Source organism: Suricata suricatta, chromosome 10, assembly GCF_006229205.1.
Source record: "Suricata suricatta isolate VVHF042 chromosome 10, meerkat_22Aug2017_6uvM2_HiC, whole genome shotgun sequence".
Lineage (NCBI taxonomy): Eukaryota > Metazoa > Chordata > Mammalia > Carnivora > Herpestidae > Suricata > Suricata suricatta.
In genome coordinates this window covers 127121244-127142416 of record NC_043709.1, presented here as the reverse complement: position 1 = coordinate 127142416, position 21173 = coordinate 127121244, and the positions used below count along the sequence as shown (strand labels likewise).

The following is a 21173-nucleotide window of genomic DNA, read 5'->3' as shown; positions in this document are numbered from 1 at the left end:
CGGGACGAACACCCTAGAACACCCTCCTGGGCTCCCCAGCTCAGCGTCCTCACCTCCTTGCTCAGCGAAGCGGCGTCTCGTGAGTCCTCATTGCAAGGTTTGCTCAGATGCGGAGACTTGTCTCAGCATGGTGGCCGGTGACCTGGTGACCGAGACCCCCCCCAGGACCGTGACCCGTGACCCAAGGCCGCAGCACACCTGGCCTGCTGCCTGCCAGTTCAGAGGGTTGAAAGGAGTGAAGCCCCTCAGGGCCAAAAACAAATTCACTTTGAAACAGATTTTTACCTCCTTTGCAAATCCAAGTGCTTTTGTATCCATCTCTCTCAGGATCTAGGCCCAGATACAGCCTCAGAGAGCTTTGGGGACATTCACAGAAAGGGTCTTTAGCTTTAAAGGTGACCCGTCTGGACCCCCTGCCCCTCAGATACTCATCTTTCAGGAGAGAGACCTCTGTTTTCCTCAAGGGAAGGACCGGAGGAGTGAATGTTGGGGTCACTGAGAATGGTCTGTTAATATCAGACCCTTGTAGTGGGAGCAGAACTTCCTTCAGCCCTAAAAATAACCCCAATTGTGCGGACCATAAGACACATATATATGGGACAGAGAGCGGTTATCAGAATGATAGAATTTATAGACTACTACTTGTATCCTCTCTTAAACCTTCATAGTAATGTGAAATATCTGATTTCATTCACCAGAAGAAAAATATATTACGGGTTACTCTCTGAATATCTGGGAAACTAGAAATTCTTAATAACGGAGAAGTATGTAGAAAAGACAGATGAACTTGGCAGTAATTAGCGGAGTTTGTGCTCCAAAGTATTCTGAAGCAGGCTGCTCAATGTAGAAAGTGTTTCTTTTTTTAATATTAAAAAAATTTTTTTTATTTAAAAAAATTTTAATGTGTTTATTTTTGAGAGAGACAGACAGAGTGCAAGCAGGGGAGGGGCAGAGAGAGGGGGAGACCCAGAATTTGAAGCAGGCTCCAGGCTGTCAGCATAGAGCCCAATATCGGGCTCGAACTCACAAACAGTAAGATCATGACCTGTGCTGAACCAAGAGTCAGGTGCTCAACTGACTAAGCCATCCAGGCACGCCCCCCCCCCATTTTTTTTTTTTTTTATTTTCGAGAGAGCGTGACAAGCACAGGAGAGGGACAGAGGGAGAGGGAGAGAGAAATTCTTAAGCGGGCCCAATGCGGGCCTCAATACCACGACCCTGCAATCATAACCTGAGCCAAAATCAGGAGTCGACACTCAACCGACTAAGCCACCCAGGTGCCCCTGTAGATGGGATTTCTAAGACTTGAGGTGGTGACTTGGGTCCTATAGTCTACCAGACCACCTGTGCTGGTGGTGAGAGGAAACAGTGAAGAGTGTTATCAGATTCCCTGTTGGATCTAAAGAAATGGGTGTAGCATGTTAGCAGTCAGGGTATTTGAATTGTTTTCTTGTTGAACTTGAGGCAAGTCTCTTAGCGTTCTTCATAGCATGGCCTCTTTTGTTGGAGAATGAAATAATAAATGCCCTCTCTCCGTCTGCTCCTGGGAGAGACCACGAACCCGCGCATGTCAGGGGCTTTGCGTTTCGGGAAGGAAAGCTGCTGTTTGCATCTCCGTCCTCGTCACGCAGGGGCATTCTTCACGCTAACCAGTTAATGCGTGCTTTCACCAGATCTTAGTGTGGCTCAAGCTCACATGCTCCAGAGACACACAGGACTTGACTGATCTCTACGAATTTGTCCAGTGAGAGTGGCATTAACTGACTGTGCTCCACCCCTCTGTCTCTTGTGTGTGTGTGACTGGCAGCTGGGGGCCACCGTCCAGTTGCGCTGCCAACAGATAGGGAAATGGGTCCTTCATTCCCAGCGGGTGGTCTGGCTGGTGCATCGTCACGAGGTGTTAGAAGAAGATGAAAAAGGGCCTCTTACCGGGATCACAGCTACCAGAGTACCCGCAAGGTGTCTTTACTGGAAGAGCAAGTCTGTAAAGCGAACTCAGGGAGTGTATGAGATCCTGCCGTAGAAACGACGACTTTCCATAGAACGTCCGTATGGGCAGATGGGACGTCAGGGTCTGTCACCTGGCAAATCTGGAGGCTACGCATCATGCTGACACTTTGTCAGGATGTCATACACAGGAATACATCTTCAGGGACAAAAGCTTGTTAAAAGGGAGGTACTATTAAGTATCAGTCCCAGAGTCACAAAGAGAAGTGACGTATTTTGAAGCCTTTTATCATGGACATTTTATATTGTTTATTTGTTTTGAGAGAAGAGAGTGTGTATTCAAGTAGGGGAGGGTCAGAGAGACAGAATCCCAGGCCGCCTTCACACCGTCAGTGCAGAGCCCGTTACAGGGCTCAAACCCACGAACTATGAGATCGTGACCAGAACCAAGATCAAGAGTCAGATGTTTGACCGACTAAGCCACCCAGGCACCCCTGTCATGGACATTTTTAGTGATATATTAGAAATATCATTAGATTCAAAGGTGAGAGAGACTGCAGATCTCTTACATGTGTAAGTATCAGGAGGCCAAGGTGGGTGAAGTGACCACGAAGTTAACTCTCTCTGAGGAGGGATCGTTGAGCCGGCGGCGTTGGCCTGCAAGGCTTTACGGGGGGCTTGAAGAGGCCTCAGCAGACATTCCCCAATATACTTCTAATTTCTCTCAAATAAAAAAAATCCTATGCCTGTTGAAAACTACTTTCTTTTTTACTAACCAGTCTGTATCCTAAAAATCAGCTCAAGATAGTAAGAAACACAAGGGTATTAGAGACAAGCCCAAGTTCAAATTCAACTTCGTCTCCTTTGTAAGCTGGGATAAGTTATTCAGTCCATTTGTCCATTAGTTATTTTCTTCATTGGTTAAAAACGGGGTGATGGGGGGTGCCTGGGTGGCTCAAGTCGGTTCAGCGTTGGACTTCAGCTCAGGTCATGATCTCATGGGCTGTGGGTTCGAGCTCTGCATCAGGCTCTGTGCTGACAGCTAGCCTGGAGCTAGCTGGAGCCTGCTTCGGATTCTGTGTCTCCTTCTCTCTCTGCCCCTCCCCTGCTCACACTCTGTCTCTCGCCCTCTCAAAAAAAAAAATTAAAAACATAAAAAGGGGGCGATGGGAGAATAATTCTTTCCAAGGGTGACTGTGCGGACGGACTGCCAGCACGTGATCGGGCTTCCCGATGCCGGCCTCTTTGGCCAGCGCCCTGCTAGTGCAGGTTACATGGGATTCTGCTTCAGCCCGCTGCCTCTTGTTGGATTTTGTATCTCTGTCTCCTCAGGAGTCTTCGGGTTTTTTTCATCGGCCTCTAAAGACGAGGCTAAAGGGCAAACACTCTTTCCCCAAGCATCTTGCTAAGCTCCTAAGTGCCAGTCTCGCTCCGGGGCATCGCTCTGCACTGAACTGGAAGAAGGCCTGCTCTGCACGCTTCTTTCCTCTCTGGTAACATCCTGAAGCGGGTGCCGTGGTGTGTCTGACGCGTCTCTGTTCCCTCCCAGCGCCCGTCACTGTACCTAATGGAGGATAATTGTGGACACGGCCTGATAGTCTACTTTCAGGAAGTGCACAATTAAATTATATTCTTCGGGCGCCTGGGTGGCTCAGTTGGTTAAGTGTCTGACTCTTAGTTTCAGCTCAGATCATGATCTCATGGTTTGTGAATTCAAGCCCCGCATCAGGCTCTGTGCTGACAGCTCAGAGCCTGGAGCCTGCTTGTTATTCTGTGTCTCCCTCTCTCTCTGCCCTTCCCAGCTTGCACTCTGTCTCTCTCTCTCTCTCTCTCTCTCTCTAAAATAAATAAACATTTAAAAAATTAAATTATATTCTAACGATACAGGTGTGATCACATAATTCTGCCATGTACCCTACTTGACTACCCATTTCTGTCTGTTGGTGGACACATCCCAGTCATGTTCCAGTACCTTCTATGTGGACCTCTGCTTGTTTTCAAGCACTTTCCCTTGTGGGAGATCATCTGTTGTTACCTCACAGTAGTGTGTTTGCCTCAGAGAGAACCGGCACCCTGAGAAAATTTGGCTTTTCATTTTCTTTTTTCCTTTTCTAATTTTTAGACATTTTAGTTTTTGTTTTAGTTTTGTTTTTTAAAGAGTGAGAGCATGAGCAGGGGGGAGGGGCAGAGGGAGAGAGAATCTCAAGCAGGCTCCGCACTGTCAGCACAGAGCCTGACATGGGACTTAATCCTAGGACCCTGGGATCACGACCTGAGTCAAAATCACGGGTTGGATGCTCAACCAGCTGAGCCACCCAGGCGCCCTGGCATTGATTTTAAATGGAACTCAATTTTTCTAAACAACTGCACAGCACTTGACTTTTACAAAAAAGCAATATATCAGCAGCCAGCGCCTTTCACCAGAACCAGCTATGCCATTGAAAACTTTGTGAACTTTTGGGGAGTCTAAATGTGGAGAAGAGCTATATGTTTTTATTCTAAGTCATCGGGTCAAAAAGACCTCAAAATGCTCGTCTTTTTTAGAAGGAGAATCAACCATAGTAGTTTCTCCACTTGCTGTTCTTAATCCCTGACCTCAAAAAGACTAGTCGGTGACTGTGCTTTTAAGCCTCTAAGTTGGATAGTGTTAAATGTGCCTCTTGGAGGGCTCTTTAAAGAAGAGCCGATTTATAGAAGCATTTCTTTTGTAAGCAAGGATTATTTTTGAAAGAGGGTAACACATTAATGCTGGATGTTAAATGAGAGCATGCTAAAGTTTTCGAACACTAGCTGAGGGCTTGCCTGGGGTATAACAGACCCCTGCTCTTTAGAAACTTTCCTCCTGAGCCAGTGCAAGCCAGACATTAAAATAGCTGCTTAAATAGGATTGTGGTGGCTGCCAACATGGCCCCCGCAATGACCAGGATGGGTCCGAGAAGGCAAAGCTCTGTATCGCCAAGGGACGTGTTGTATTTGTATGTGTATTTTGTTGCTCTTATAAGGAATTCTTCCTCTGAATCTTTATTTAATGAAAGACATAGCTAGAACAAGGACAAATTGGGCAAATCCTGAAATACTTGAGTAAGAGGCAGTCTTTCGAATGCATCTGTTTTGTTTTGTTTTGTTTTTTTGTCCTTTGGAACTTCGGGAAGGCTTCAATGCAGCACAAGGCAGCGAGTCTTTACAAAGTTAGTAAGGGGGTTCTGGAACTTACTACCTCGGTAGGTGATGCGGATCCAGAACGAAAATTTCAAGAAGAATTTGGAGACGTTCATCAATGATGGCTGGTTAAGCGAACAGGGGGAGCTTTGGCTGTAGGGTCCCTATAGTCTTAACCCCTTCGGGCTGGTGTGGGAGCATCTGCACCTCACAAATCTGCCCTGGGGGCCACTGCCCGGGACAGACTCCTGCCGCTGTGCCCGGGTGCCCCTTCTGCACGTGGTCCTGCAGCCCGCAGGCCTCCTGGAGCTTCCTCTGGAATAGAAGGTGACTGGCTGGTTGGACAGAGGGGGAAACTCCTAACACCCATTGTGCTACGGGAGTTGGTAACGCACTTTTTTGAGGCTGGGTTGGAAACATCCCGAATCCCAGGCGCACCTCTTGTTCACTTTTCTCTCCACCTTGGGCAAAAACAGTGATCCCGATTCATTCCTGGGTTTGTGTGGAGATTTACTGTCCAGTGCCCTGTCCTGAAACCCTTCCTCCCCACTCAGCTAACACGTGTCGCAGCCCTGGAGTCACACCACGGGTCTGTGATCGGGCAGCATTTGCCAGCTCCTGATTACCCCCTTCCTCCTCCAGAAGCCTTTGATGCCTCCCGGCCTCGCCCAGAGCAGTGAGCACTGTCAGCGTGGCCAGGGTGGGTGAAGTCTGGGTCATACACAGCAGTTGGCCGCGGGGGGCTGGATGGTCTCAAGGAGAGGAAACAGAACAGGCTAGCGAGGAGGACTAGACTGGTCAGCAGTAACCCCGTCTTCCGAGCCATTCCGGGTCCTTACCCTCGCTGAGCCCACAACTTGTTGGGCAAAGCTGCCACTTTATGACAAAGCTTCTGTAGCTTTCATAAAAGTTAAATTCAGTAAACGTTTAATAAATGGCTGCTGCATACAGGAGCCCAGCGCGGATGACGCGTGCAACACGGCTTTCCTCTTTTCAGGAACTCACAATGCAGTGGCGAGGGTGAAGCCTGGGACGGATCTCAGAAGGGGTCTGGGAGGGCGCACGATGCAGGCATGCAAGGCGGGTCCAGCGTGTTGGACCCTCTTTATAACATTGCCACTTGAAGGAAACTTAAGGCAGCCCAGGAGCCCGGCTGTAATCCTTCGAAGCCGTGGTTTTAGATCTGTAATCAAAACCGTGCACACATCTCCTCCCGCACCGGTTTGTTTGTGTCTCCTTCCGGCCAGAAGTACAGGCTTGAGTTAGCCCTGGTGCAGAATCGCCAGGCTGCCTGGCTAGAGGTGACCATAATTAAGCCCTTCTACTGGACTGCGGGGGCGCCAGGGCACTTACGGTCTTTCTTAGGAGACGGCCAAGGTAAGCACGGCGCTTGAGGCCATGTCAGGAATGACACAGAGGCTGATTTCTGGGTGCTGCTCTCTGCCTCAGCTGCGGAGGTGGGTGTCTCTCATCAGCTTAGGTTATTAAATCAGTAAAGTCTGGCTCGAGTGTCCGGAAGGTCATTGCTGGTGTGTGTAAGAAGAAAACGTGAACATGAAATCACACTTGGCCAAAACTACTCTAGGCTGCCCACCTAAGAGACGGGCCGTTAAGAAATCTTGGTTCATTTCAAGAGTATTTTTAGCCATCATAATCATGTTTATGATTTGTGTGTGTGTGTGTGTGTGTGTGTGTGTGTCTAGAAGAGAGATGTGTTCTGGTGCACCTGGGTGCCTCAGTCAGTTAAGTGTCCAACTTCGGCTCAGGTCATGATCTCACAGTTTGTGAGTTTGAGCCCCGCATCGGGCTCTGTGCTGACAGCTCAGAGGCTGGAGCCTATTTCAGATTCTGTGTCTCCCCTCTCTCTGTCCCTCCCATGCTCATGCTCTGTCTCTCTGTCTCTCAAAAATAAATAAAAACATTAAAAAAAGAAAAGAATAGAGCCAAGTTCTACTAGTTCTTTTTTCTCCCTCATGAGGAGTTACCACAATCGTCTTAGTCTGCAGTAAAGCCAAATCTCTTTGTTTAAAAGAAAAACAGAAAAGAAGAAAAAAGCCTCAGAACTTAACTCAGTAGTGCTTTAGGCAGACGTTATTTTAGTAGGAATAGGCTCCTCCACTTTCTTGTTCAGCCACAGGGGTGTTTTTTCCTCTCTACATTTCCCCCAAAATGAAACTCCTGTCCCATAGGCATATCAAGGATTGTTGACTTTGAGAACTCTTGCTAACTTTCGTTATAAAAGTCCGTCATCCATGGTGCCTGGCTGGCTCAGTCGGTGGAACATTTGACTCTTGATCTCGGGGCTGTAAGTTCAAGCCCCATGTGGGGTGTGGAGATTACTTAAAAATAAGATCTTAAAGGCCTCATCCGTCTTACGTGGCGGTTCCTCTCAGAGCTCCGCTGGGCCTAGGCGGACACTGCTTCTTCCTGACAGACAGCAGCACCAGGACCTGCCCTCCTCACAGGAGGCGCGGGTAGCATGCGTTACAGTTACTTCAGTAGATTTAGCGTTTTGAATTCTCTGGTTTGAACGCAGTAGAGATGGTTTTTTCACAATCACGATATACATCTCAGGGGACCAAGTATGACTGTCACGTTCTTGAAGCAAAATGCTGTTTCCCTGAGCAGCTGACAGACATTGCCTGACGCCAGCGTGGCGGGGCTGTGAGCCTGCTTCCTTCCGGCCACTAGCACAACCTTGAGTTCTCTTCGTTCACTCCTTCCAAAGAAAGCTACTGTGTTCGTCCCCCCTCACTTCCTGTCTGCGTAGTTCTTTGGCGCCAAGTTAGCCAACGCCGCTTTCCCACAGCGCCAGCCGTGAGGCAGGGGCCGCCCCGGCCAGGCCTCTGGCTTTCCTCCCGCTCCACATGGGCCACCGGGCCCCTGCCCTGCTGCTGCTGTTGTTTTCCGGCCTGTGACAGCCGCGCTGAAGTGTCACACACACACTATACGGCTCGGCCACTCTGAGTGGCCAGGCCGTGGTTTGTAGTAGGTTCAGAGCTGTGCAGCCATCCTCCCAGTCACATGTGAAACACTTTGATTCCCGGGGCACCTCAGTGGCTCAGTTGGTTGAGTGTCCGACCTCAGCTCAGGTCATGATCTTGAGGTTCATGGGTTCTAGCCGCGCATCGGCTCTGAGCTGACAGCTCAGAGCCTGGAGCCTGCTTCAGATTCTGGGTTCTCCCTCTCCCCCTGCTCCTCCTCTACTCGCATTCTCTCTCTCTCTCAAAAATAAAGATTTAAAAAACTTGTTTGAACATTTTCATCACCCCCAAAGAGACCCCGTGCCCTTTAACAGTCACTCCTCGGTCCCCTCCAGTTCCTTCTCACCTCCTTCCTGGCCCTACGGACCTGCCCGTCCGCCTCTGTGCTCCCCGAGCACCGAGCACCGCCTCCTCCTCAAGCCCGTCTTCTGACTCACATCCCTGCCTGAGGGGCGGCGCCAGCATGGGGGGGGAGGGCGGGGGAACGGGAGGAGGCGACAGGGCAGGTGTCCCTTTCCGGGCCCTGAGTGCCCTGTGCCCCTGCCCTTGGCACCGGGCTCTTCTCTGTTTCTGCCTCTGTCCCCTCCCACGTGCAGGGGAGGCCAGGTTCGTGTGGAGGGCAGCTTCTCCTCTGGGGAATCAGGCAGCAGACTGAACCTGCAGCTTTTTTTTTTTGGCCCCTTAGGTCAGCGCTCAGGCCAGGCTGAGCACAGAAAGGGCGCTGGGGACACAGGCCAGCCTCACGGCCTGTACCAGCCTCTGGCCCCGGGGAGAGACCTCAGAAGGGCTGAGGGTGCAAGAATCTGAGTCTCCGAGGTCCCCGGCCTCTGATCTTGGAGGACTATGTGATTAGAAATGGGTTGAACAAAACGAAAAGCAAGAATAGACTAACTCCAGAGTCGGCCACGCTGCGGAGTAGTGTGACCCTTGGAGTCCTTTCACTGCCTCTGACCCAGCGTTCACGGCTTCTAGGGAAGGAGCTGGACCAGTGGGTTGGCGTGTTGTGTCTTTCGGCCTGTGGGCCCTGGAATCTGTCCTAGACCACAACGGTTATGTAGGACGTGCCCTTTCTAAGCCCATTTTTAAAAATATATTTTTCAAAGAGTACTTAGAGCGTGCGCATGCGCCCACAGGTTGCGGAGGGGCAGAGAGAGAGAATCCCTAGCAGCCTCCACAATGTCAAGGGTGGAGTCACTGTTGATGTGAGGCTCCATCCCACGAGCTGTGGGATCATGACCTGAGCTGAAATCAAGAGTTGGACACTTAACCAATGAGCCACCTAGGCGCCCTTGCAGCCCATTTTCCAAATGAAATCTTACTCTGGGACTTCCTGCCGTGATGTTGGATGAGATCTGCGGGGGTCAGACGCTCTGTTTGTATTTTCGCCCCTCCCTCGGTGCCAGAGGTCGGCATGTGTCTCAACCTGAAGCTCTGTTACAAGCCCTTTGCCCACTTAATTCTGCATCTGTACCCCCAACCAAAAAAGATTCTCTAAGAAACGTGTGCGTAGCCCTATTGAAACACTGGGTTGGGAAAGACAAAGTAGGAGGGAGAAGGTCGAGAGCATTAATCTGTTTCCTCAGACGTTTCATTTGATTATGGTGGTTACCATCATCACATCATCCTAACAACACCCGTGCTGGTTGTGATTATTAATTACAGGGACCTCTGCTGTGCTAAGAGCCCTCATGATTTTAGACTTGAAAGGTTTTTCTGTCCCATCACCGTGCTAAACCAGTCCCCATGGACAGGAGAAACCTGAAATGTCCACGGCGCGTCTGGGAGGCAGGAGAGGTGGGAGCATGCGCGCTCAGCGCAGAGGGGACAGGACGGTCCGGCCAGAATGAGGTGTGTGGGGAAAAGGTGAGGCAGGCGTGCCCTGCCCCCTACACTGGGCCCTCCAGATGACCCTCCAGGCTTCGAGAAAGTCTAGGAAAGTCACAGAATGAATGGTGTCTCTGGATTTCAGAGCAAGCTTTCCTGTCCTGGGTGGCAGAGGCACGAGGCAGACAGACGCGGTGAGGAGGCAACTGACGTTTTGGTCACACTGACAAGCCTGTAAGCTGTGTGGGTGGTTCTGGGGTGCATCCCACATGAGGCTCCTCTTTAAGTGTCAGGTCTGCTACAGCAGAAGTGGGGGGGGACAACTATGGGAGAGAAGTTTATAGGAGGAAATGATTCTGGTTTATTTTTGTCTTTCTCTTTTTTTAAGTTTATTTTGAGAGAGAAAGAGAAAGAGTGCGTGGAGGAGAGGTGGTGAGGGAGAGGAAGAGAGAGAGCGTGAGTGGGGTAGGGATAGAGAGCGAGGGAGAGAGGGAATTCCAAGTAGGCTCTATGCTGTCAGCACAAAGCTGGACGCGGGGCTCCACCTCCAGAACCGTGAGATCACGACCTGAGCCAAAGTCAGACGCTTAACCAACTGGGCCACCCAGGTGCCCCTGAGTCCACATTTTAAATCCCTGTCAAATATCGCCCCTCCTCTGTTCCCATCACCGCTGCTCTAGTTTAGGGGACCTTGAAGTCTCATCCAGATTGCGTCCCACATTCAATATTTCTCACACGACAGCCAGTGTGACCTCTTTGGACACAGATCTAACTGCCCCCTGTGCTTGACGCTCACCCACTTCTCTCAGGCTATTGGCAAATATCGGTTCCAGACCAGACCCCTTTCCCGAAAGTGTGGATTAATACCCGTCTCCTTTACACCCCGTGGTCACCTTGTCAGAGCCGTTTTTAGATTCTGAAGTAAGCACCTGTTTTCCCATCTAAAGCCCCCTTTAGATGGTCAGCTAGGCAGCAAGAGCCTTATTTACAGTGTTGTCTTTACCTTGCATCATATTCAGTGGATACATTTTGAATGTGTGATTTGGCAGATGCTATGGAGTAGGCTGGAAGTGTGGCGACATTTAAATTGGACACCATAAAGGAGAGGTAAGAGGTGGCTGTGCAGAGACAGGCACTGAGGATGTGGAAACAGGCACGGGAGATGTCAGGTGGTTTGATCTGATGAGAGAACAGAGCAGGGGTTGGCCAACTACAGCCTATGGACCACATCTGGGCCCCCACCGGTGTTTTTTTTTTTTTAATGTTTACATATTTTTGAGGGAGAGAACAAGGGTGAGCAGGGAGGGCCAGAGAGAAACGGAGACACAGAATCCAGAGCAGGCTCCAGGCTCTGAGCTGTCAGCACAGAGCCCAACATGGGGCTCAGAGCCACAAACTGTGAGTAAATGATCTGAGCCGAAGTTGGACGCTCAACCCGCTGAGCCACCCAGGTGCCCCTGGAGCCCCACCTGTTTTTGTAAATAAAGATTTATTGTAACAAAGCTAGACCTGTTCATTAACATACTGTACATTCACACGACATGGGCAGAGTTGAGTAGCTGCCACGGTAAGGCCTACAGAGCCTAAAATATTTACTCTGTGGCCCCTCACAGAGAAAGTGTCCACCTCTGCAGGAGAGAAGAATGGGGAGAGCAGTAAAGAGATGAAATGTGAAAGGTCGGTAGGGCTGGATCCTGGGATTCTCAGAATAGAGTGTAAATTCTTTAGTCACATGTTTTGTAGGTGACCGTACTGGGTTTTTAAAACCTATTTCTCTTTCCCTTGGTCCAGTGCTCAATAGAAAATAGTCAGGAACGCTTTATGCCCATTTTCCCTCACAGTACCCTGCCCTTCTTCTAATGCCTTTCACACTGATTCTGTGTTTAGAGGAAGTGTTGGAGTTTTCAGGAACTGCACACTGCTAGGTATGCAGACTGATAAAATTACATGGATCTAGTTAATATGAACCTACTCTAATTTCAGCTGGAGGAAAAGTATTCTTAAACTCAGCCTTTCCTCCCCACCCCTAAAAAAATCTCAGGAAAGGTGGAGTGAAAAGATAAGCTAAGAACTAAAATTAAAATCTTAGGGCACATTGTTCCAAAAGTTGACATTTAGAAATATTTTTTTTATGTTTATTTTTTAATTTTTGAAAGACAGAATGAGCACAGGGGAGGGGCAGAGAAAGAGGGAGACATAGAATCTGAAGCAGGCTCCAGGCTCTAAACTGTCAGCATAGAGCCTGACACAGGGCTCAAACCCACGAACCACAAGATCATGACCTGAGCTGAAGTTGGATGCTCAACCAAGTCACCCAGGTGCCCCTAAAACTTGACATTTTAAAAAGAGATACAAAACCTGATGGCAAAGAAGGAAAATTCCAGGCCAGTCTATCTGATGAATAGAGATGCAGAAATTCTCAACAAAATATTAGCAAGTCAAATTCAGTGATGTGTAAAAAAGATCGCATCACAACCAGATTGGACATGTTCCAAAAATGCAAGGTTGGTTTAATATTTGGAAATCAGTCATTGTAGTTCAGCTCTCTGACAGAATAAAGGAGAAAGAGGATATGATCGTCTCTCCTCCACCTCCTCAGCCACGTCACCCGTTGTGTGGGGAGTTGTCCTTACACTGGGTGATGTGGAACGCCGCTCCTGGCCTCTTCCTGCCAGATGCCAGCGGCCCGCCCAGCGGTGACAGCCAGAAGTGTCCCCAGGCACTGCCAAATGCCCTGTGAAGGGGAGTCTCTCCCCCTGCTGAGAACCACTGTAATATATAACAAGATTTGACAAAATCCAAAACCATTCATTATCTTGAAAACAAACACACTTGGGGCGCCTGGGTGGCTCCGGCCGGAAACTCCAAGACATTCTTGAGAGAAGTTAAAGGACCAAATCAGTGCCACCCAACATTAGTGCATCTGTACTTCCAAGAACGTATGTTAACACACGGACCGAAGGCCCTTAGCGTTCCTGGCGCAGCAGATGCGAGGTGGGGCGCAAGCATCCGTAGTTCTCGGGGCCGTGTGGGAGTGCGGGTGCTGCGGCCGCTGGCCGCAGGACCCCAGTGTGAGAGCCCCTGATCTGAGTGAGGGCATACACCACACGTGAGGAGTCAAAACACTGCGAAATTCAGTTCTCCTCAGTTTGAGGAATGTCTGTGTAGTCCCCGTGAAAGTCCCAGCAGAGGGGAGCGTGCGCACGCGTGTGTATCTGTGTGTCTGTGTGTAGCTGTGTACGGAAACTGACAAGCTGATACTAAAATTTACATGGAAGTAAAAAGGGCCGAAAAAGCTATCAGAGACTTAATGAAGAACAGCAGAACGGGGGCGGGGGCTTTAAACTACCAGATCTTGAGACTTCTAATAATTAAAACAATGTTTTAGGGGTTCCTGGGTGGCTCAGCCAGTTAAGCGACAGACTTGGGCTCAGGTCATGATCTCACTGTTTGTGACTTCAAGCCTCACATTGGGCTCTTTGCTGTCAATGCAGACCCTGCTTCAGATCCTCTGTCTCCCTCTCTTTCTGTCCCTCCCCTGCTTTCACGCACATGCATGTGCACACGTGCTTTCTCTCTCGTGTAGACAAGTAGACAAGCAGATAATTCATAAACAGGTGGACACCTATACTGTCATTTGACTTACAACCAAGGGAATGTGCTGTGTTCAAGAATGGTATTTTCAAGGTCTGATTCTGGAACAATTGGGTATCAATGTAGAAAACAATGAGGGGCGCCTGGGTAGCCCAATCTGTTAAGCATCTGACTCTTGATTTCTGTTCTGGTCTTGATCTCATGGTTGAGTTCAAGCCCTACAGTGGACTCTGCATTGACAGTATGGAGCCTGCTTGAGAGTCTCTTTCCCCCTCTCTCCTGCTTGCATATTCTCTCTCTCTCTCTCCCTCCCTCAAAAATAATAAACGTTAAAAAAAGAGAAAGAAAACAATGACTCTTGACCTCCCACCATACATAGAAGTTCATTCCAGGTTAATTGTTGTACTGACTATGGAAGGTTAAAAATAATGCTTCTGGAATAAAACAGGTGAATATCTTCATGACCCCGGAGTTGGTAGTGGTGTCCTAAATGGGACACACAAAGCTCTAACCATGCAACACTACATTAAAATTAAGGACTAGTCATCACAAGACCTCCCCCCATTAAGAGAGAGCAAAGGAAAGCCAGTAAGTAGCGGCAGATACTTGCAATAAATATTTCCAATAAAAGATTTCTATCTAGTATGTATAGTCCTGTATTTTTAAAAAAGACAACTTGATAGTAAAATAGGCAAAAAAAAAAAATTGAACAGGCATTTCATAAGAGGATCTCCAAATGGCCAGGTAAGTATTATGGGGGGAAAAATGCCCACCACCATTCACGTTCTTGGGAACAGACTGGAAATCAGAAGGAGTCTCTAGCGTGTGCCTGCCGCATGGGGAGAGCAGGGGGCGTGTCCGTGGGACTCACAGGGACAGACGCTTCGGGGAACTGTCGGTGTCTGTCTACCATAACGGACACACACCTGTGACGCAGCACTTGTGTATGGGTTTACATCTGGTGGGTGTGTACTGCTTAGTCTCCCAAGCCCTGTTCTCCGTCTGCTGACCCAGCCTGGGCTGTGGCTCTCAGCCCAGAGACCGTCCATTCTGTCTGCCCACCAAACCCGGCTGTGGACGGGCGCCTTTGCCGGAATCCTCCGGCCTTCAGGATCGAGCTAATATAGCCAAGCAGAGTAGAGAAGTCTGCATGTATTCTTGCGCTAATCATATGAATGCCTTAAACTAGAGAACCTGCTCTAAATCTGTGGAGCCTGCGGGGTCTGGGATGGGCTGGGAGTCCGCTGCTTTGGGTGGTGGGTGGGTGGGTGGGTGGGCGGATGTTTGCCTAACTTCTCAGATCCCAGCAGGAAAAGCATTCCCCTGCACCCCCTGGGTCAGCTCTTAACTGTGTTTGCTTCCACACCCTTTCTTGTTGTGTTATCAAAATTTGCACTCATAGAGGGTCAAGTGGTTTCAAAGTGTTGTGAAAAGCACCCCACCCCCAATTTCCTACTCACTAGAGGACACGACTTTTAACCCATTTATTTGCCTTCTAATCAACATTTTACTGCCTATCCTCTCAGTATTTTATGTATGTGGGTATATGGTAAGTGTGCAAATACTTAACAGACAGTATCTTCCATCTGCTTTTTTTTTACTTAGCATTATATTGTTGTGAAAACACCATTTAAGACTCTTGTGCAATATTCTATCTGTGAATGTGCCTTGATTTGTTTAACCATACCCGTATTGTTAGACTTTTTAAAAAATGCTTATTTATTTATTTTAAGAGAGAGCAAGCGAGTAGAGGAGGTGCAGAGAGATGGAGAGAGAGAATCCCAAGCAGCCTCCATGCCGTTAGCACAGAGCCTGATGCAGGGCTCGATCTCACAGCCAAGAGCTCTTCACCAGAGCAGAAATCAAAGCGTCAGACGCTTGACTGACTGAGCCACCCAGGTGCCCCTGGACATTTTTGTTCTCTTGCTACTATGAATATGAATATAATTAAGATGTCATGTGTGTGTGTTACTCTCAGTAAACAGGTTCATAGATACGTGACTTTACTCATAACCGCAGCTTTCTATGGCAAATAACTGTTCAGGTTTTATGTGCTTGCTTTGTGCTCTCTGCCCCCCTGGCTTGCTGGGCATCAGACTGGCTGCTGTCTGCACTGCTGATGTCCCGGGGATGTCACTAGTGTCCTGAGATCCCCTTTGGCTTTCTCTCTTCCTCCCCTGGTCCCAGGCTCCTGCGTCGTTTCTTGGGTTACTCCCTTGTCTACGGGGAAACCGCAGTCTCCTTCTACCCTGCAGGAGCCTCTGGAGAAAGGCACATGCGGGGATGCACTGTGTAGACTTCACATGTCTTAAAAGCATCTTTATTCTACCATAACCTTAATTTGGTTAAGCACAGGATTCTGGTTCTCCCGTCACTGGGTTCACTGCAAATCTTGAAGGAATCCTGACATCGTCTTCCAGCTTCCTGCCAAGTCTGTTGCTGTTCCGATTCCTGGTCTTTTGTTTTGTGACCTGTTTTTTCACCCTGGGGAGCTTTCGAGATCTTGCCCTTCTCTTGTCCTTCGGTGTCCTGAGATTTCACAGGGATGTCCCTCGGCATGAGTTGGTTTCCATGCTTATTTGTTAGGTTATTCTGATGCCGCCCTTCCATTCAGAAACTCAGGTCCCTCAGCCCAGGGGCCTCTCCTTGAATTTTTTTACTTACTTATTTTGAGACTTTGTCCCCTCTACTTTTCTGATTTATCTTTATGCAGCACTTGTTATTTCAGATGTTGGCCTTCCCATACGTATCCTCTGATTTTATCTTCCCTATTTTTAAAAATTATTTTTGACTATTTGTTTTACTTTACTATTTTCTCCACTTTATCTTGTAGGCTCTTATTTCGTTTTTCAGTTCTGTGGTCCACGGGTTACTTTCTAAGAGCTCCGTTTTTTTGTCTTGTGGGTTTATTTTTGTAATATTCTTGATGGATTCAGTATCTCCTCAACTCTCGGAGGATATGAATGGTAATCTTGTTGGAATTGTCATCATTCTGCATCATTCTTTTCTTTTTTGTTCATTTGGCTGTGACTTTCACGGTGAGACTCGGTGACCCTGAGGCGTGGGCACATATTTAAGAAGAGAACGTTGAGAAGCTGATCAGAAATCAGGGTTTGTTGACTGCCTTCTCATCTGTAGGGGCGTCCGGCTAAGCTGTGTAGTTGGGAAGCCGATAGTGTCGGCCCCTTTGGCCCTTGGACCGTCAGATACCCCGGGACAACTTCCAGGCTTCCGTCCAGGAGGACATCTGGTTGGGGTCCTTTACTCCCCGTTTTCACTGTGATCCTTCATGGTCAACTCTGCTTGAAATCCCTTTTTTACCTTTTTTCAAAAAAACATCTAGTTTTCTGCCAGGATGACCTCATTCCTGCTGAACCACTTTTGCTCTCTGCACCGTCCTCTTGGCCCAGCTCCCAGAACCGCTCAGCACCCCAGTACCTGAGGGGCGGGGGCTCCCCTGTACTCAGCAGGCTGGTCCCCGGCTTCTGGCAGCTGCTGAAACCCAGATCGCCTGGGTGCCTGGCGTCGGCTGCTGTCCTGCGGCCGCCTCACTTCCCACACTCAGTTACTGCCGTCTCTCACCCTGTTCTTGACTTCATGGTTTTGAAGGCATGTTTGCCTTCAAACAAAAATGAATCCCATTAATGTTTTCGTGAGATTTCTGGAGGCAGAGGAGATAAATAAGTGCATTCATGCCACTCTGTTTAACCAGAGATGTCCCCCACTGCTGTTCTGGGAAGACATCTGAGAGTAGGAAGTTGAGAACAGTGTTCCTTCCAAGGAGGTTTGAAGAAGTCTTTATCGTCATTGACTCACTGGGACCATGAGGCTGGAGTTGATAACAGGTTCTAGGACCCTTTGTTTGCTACAGCTCCTTGGCAGCGTCCTTTCTCATGCAGGTACAATGGGGAGGACACGGCACTGGGTGGTCAGGGGGGCCGCCTGCACGGCAGACCCTCCCCAACAGGAACTCCCAGAGGGCGGTGGATTCTGCCCAGGGCTCTGAGAGATCCCACTTGGCCGTGGCTTTTCTCTTCAGCAAAACAGCTGTGTGTTTTCTCCTTCCCTTCCCAATCCCCGCACCCGTCAGGATGACGAGAGCCTGAAGTACCTGACACACGAGGAAAAGGATGTCCTCCTGTTTTTTGAAGAGACTATTGATTCCCTGGAAGATGACTTTGAGGAGCAAGTCCTGTGTGACAGCGGCGTGCACTCCCACTCTCCAGGGTCTCTGGACGGGAGCGCCTCCAGTCACTCGGAGCCAGGAGATGTCATCGATTTGGTGCAGCCAGCACCTGACGAAGGGGGACCCGAGTGCCTCCCAGCGGGGACCGAGGTGGCAGGTGAGGAGCGAAGCCCAATGCCCAGCCTCCGACTCGGTTCGTTAGTGTCATTCAAGACACTGTGGTCTTCCCCGTGTGTGCCAGTGTGGACGCTGGGTGTGCAGTATGGATGCTATGCAGTGTGGACGCTGTGTGTGGTGTAGATGCTGAGTGTGCAGTGTGGACGCTGGGTGTGCGGTGTAGATGCTGAGTGTGCGGTGTGGACACTGTGTGTGCAGTGTAGATGCTGAGTGCGGTGTGGATGCTGTGTGTGCGGTGTAGATGCTGAGTGTGCAGTGTGGATGCTGTGTGTGTGGTATAGATGCTGAGTGTGCAGTGTGGACGCTGTGCAGTGTGGATGCTGTGTGTGCGGTGTGGATGCTGAGTGTGCGGTGTGGACGCTGTGTGTGCGGTGTAGATGCTGAGTGTGCAGTGTGGACACTGAGTATGCAGTGTGGATGCTGTGCAGTGTGGACGCTGTGTGTGCGGTGTGGATGCTGAGTGTGCAGTGTGGATGCTGTGTGTGCGGTGTAGATGCTGAGTGTGCGGTGTGGACACTGAGTGTGCGGTGTGGATGCTGTGGGGATTTTGCAGGGTGGCAGCATGCTCTTGGTAGTTTGTGTGTCCAACCAAGTCGATGCTTTCGTAGCATTTTAGGAGATAGCACATGAAGGGAAAGTTCAAAGAACCCTGAAAAAAGATGGAGACTGGCTGACCATATGAATCTGTTTCATACACAGTAAAGTTCCCGAAACATGCTTGTAATCCAAAGCACTCATACTTCAAAGCAAATTTCAAGAACCATTGGCTCAGTTGTGATTACGTAATGTTCTGCATCACATACAACTGGTATCAACCTTGCTCATATATCGAGTTAAAATTTATTAGAAATGTTTTGTTCGTCTTGGGGCGCCTGAGTGGCTCAGTTAAGCGTCTGACTTCAGCTCAGGTCATGATCTCGTGGTTTGTGGGTTCGAGCCCCACGTCAGGCTCTGTGCTTACCACTGAGCCTGGAGCGTGCTTCAGATTCTATGTCTCCCTCTCTCTCTGCTTCTCTCCTGCTCCCCCACTCTCTCTATCTCTCTCATAAATTAAAAAAAATTTTTTTTAATGTTTTCTATTTATTTGAGAGACCGAGAGAGCGCGAGCAAGGGGGGGTCAGAGAGAGAGGGAGAGACAGAATCGGAGCTAGCTGTCAGCACAGAGCCCGATGCAGGGCCCGAACCCACAAACTGCGAGATCATGATCTGAGCTGAAGCTGGACGCTTAACTGACTGAGCCACCCAGGCGCCCCCAAAATTTTTGTAAATTAAACAGAAAGGTTCTCAGCACGGATCCACTGTGCTGGTAAGGTCTATGAGCCCAAGTTTAGGCCTGGCGAGCCTAAGCCTGTAATAAAGCCCTTTGCTTTTGCAAAAAAATAAATAAATAAAATTAAAATTAAACAGAAAAACAAATGTTTGCTCATCTTATGGATGACTCATAGAACAAGTTAGTTGCAATCCAAGGCTTTACTGTATATTAAAAAGAAGAAAATTGGAATTGGCTTCCAGGTATAACAATTCATTCTACACACAACACATATAAGGTGCTTATATTTTAGCCTGTGAGGTTTGATCTCAGATTTTGAGCAATCTTATGCCCCCTCTTTCTATGGCATAACTTCCCAAGGTGGGAGTATTTGGGCTGGGAAGTTAGCCGGTTCAGGAAAAGAGCAGACAAGAGTTTGGCTCACTGTGTACTGTGCAGGTCTGGTGGATTCAGGGCAGCCTCAGAGGAGAGGTGCACCTTTTGTCCCTCGAGTCCTGTGAGAAGAGCAATGGGGTGGACGAGCTGGGATGGTCTTGCACTATTTCTAATTGGGAAAGATGTTGGAAATGAACAGAGGCAAGGGGATAAGGATTGGAAAGGAGGAGGGGAAAACAGAAGGGAAAGTATTTTGGCTTTTACTACAAAATACTGCCGTTGTCAGAAGTGTCTAGAAATATTTTTTCTGTGTGTGTGTGTGTGTGTGTGTGTGTGTGTGTGTGTGTGTGGCTGTGCATACACCGGTTTCACAGATTGGGGTTCTCCCAGATTAGGAGCTTAGTTTACAGCCGTGTCTTCAAAGAAGAGACTTAATTACAGATGTCCCATTTTTATCACACTTCTTTGAAGTGCCGTTCCTAAAATTCACTTGAACCTGCTGGTCCTTTAAAAATGCCAGATCATCTACGTGTGCCAAGGAAAACAGGTAGGGAGAGAAAGCCACCCTGCCTGTGCGTGTCTAACATGATACTTTCTCGGCAGTTTAAGGGCCTGCTCTCACAGGCATTGGGTGAGATTCTGAGGATACGGAGATAAGTATGACGTGGCTTACAGTTTTGCAGGGGGAGACAGGTGCATGACTGTAAGTGCCAGCAGTGGTGGGTGACCTGAGATCTGTATCTGTCAAGGCGGGGGAGGGTGCCACCCATCTTTCCCGCCTCCATTTTCCCTCGGTGACACGCTCTGGTAGGTGAGTTATTATTCCCTTAGAAGCCTGCTAGTGCAGGTGTGCGTCCCAGGCCCTGAGCATCTGGACCGAGTCTTTCACCATCGCTGACTGATTCCTTCTGGTCGCGCCAGGGGGTGAGACTCACACAGGAGCTTCTTCACTGTTCCAGGGAGTTTAGGTGATAGGAGGTGCGGCCCCTGGCCCCGGCATTATGCCCCCCACTGGGAGGCTCTCTTAAATTCAGCAAGAAGGAAATGGAATGCACTTATTCTTACCAACGGTGGTAACTTAGGAGGATTCCACCTCCTTTTCAGGGGCTGGCCCTGCCGAGAAGGAAGACAGTCCTGCCCTTGACTGCAGGAAACCAGAAGCCCAGGTTCCTCCGTCGCCAGACCCCGAGGCTCCAGAGGCTCCACCTGTGCCGCCCTCTGGGCCTGTGTCCACCCCGGTGGCAGTGCCCCCCAGGAGAGAGCTGCCGGCCCCCGCTCCTCCCGCCGAGCACCCCAAACTGCCCCGCTCCGTTCCCACCCCGCTGGTCATCGCTCAGAAAATGTCCGAGAAGTTGCCCGGGAGCGAGGCGCTTTCGCCCACCAGGGAGGGCCAGCCCGAGGAGTGGAGGACGCTGCCGTCGGCGGCCCGTCGCACGGGGGCCCACGTCCCAGGGCACAGACCCCAGGCGCAGCCGGCGCCCAAGGCGCACCGCTTCCCCAGCAACATCAGCGTGACCAACAGCGCCGGGAAGGAGTTCAACAAGACCATCTCCAGGGCGGCGGTCAGCGTGCAGGAGCGCAAGGCCCGCGTGCTGGCCAACATCAACGGCGTCTCCTTCCTGGCCCCGGGGGAGCCCGAGGGCCGCGCGCCCGGCGG

General features: G+C 49.6%; 1 protein-coding gene across 1 annotated transcript in view; it reads left to right on the top strand.

Moving 5' to 3' along the window:
• The window catches only part of PROSER2 (proline and serine rich 2), an 83269-nt gene that overhangs the window by 61581 nt on the left and 515 nt on the right, over nucleotides 1-21173 (top strand). The window contains exons 7-8 of the mRNA XM_029955590.1: nucleotides 17599-17851; nucleotides 20621-21173. The exon at nucleotides 20621-21173 is cut by the window's right edge and continues 515 nt beyond it. Of these exons, the coding sequence (XP_029811450.1) occupies nucleotides 17599-17851; nucleotides 20621-21173 (806 nt within the window). The remainder of the gene's footprint in view (nucleotides 1-17598; nucleotides 17852-20620) is intronic.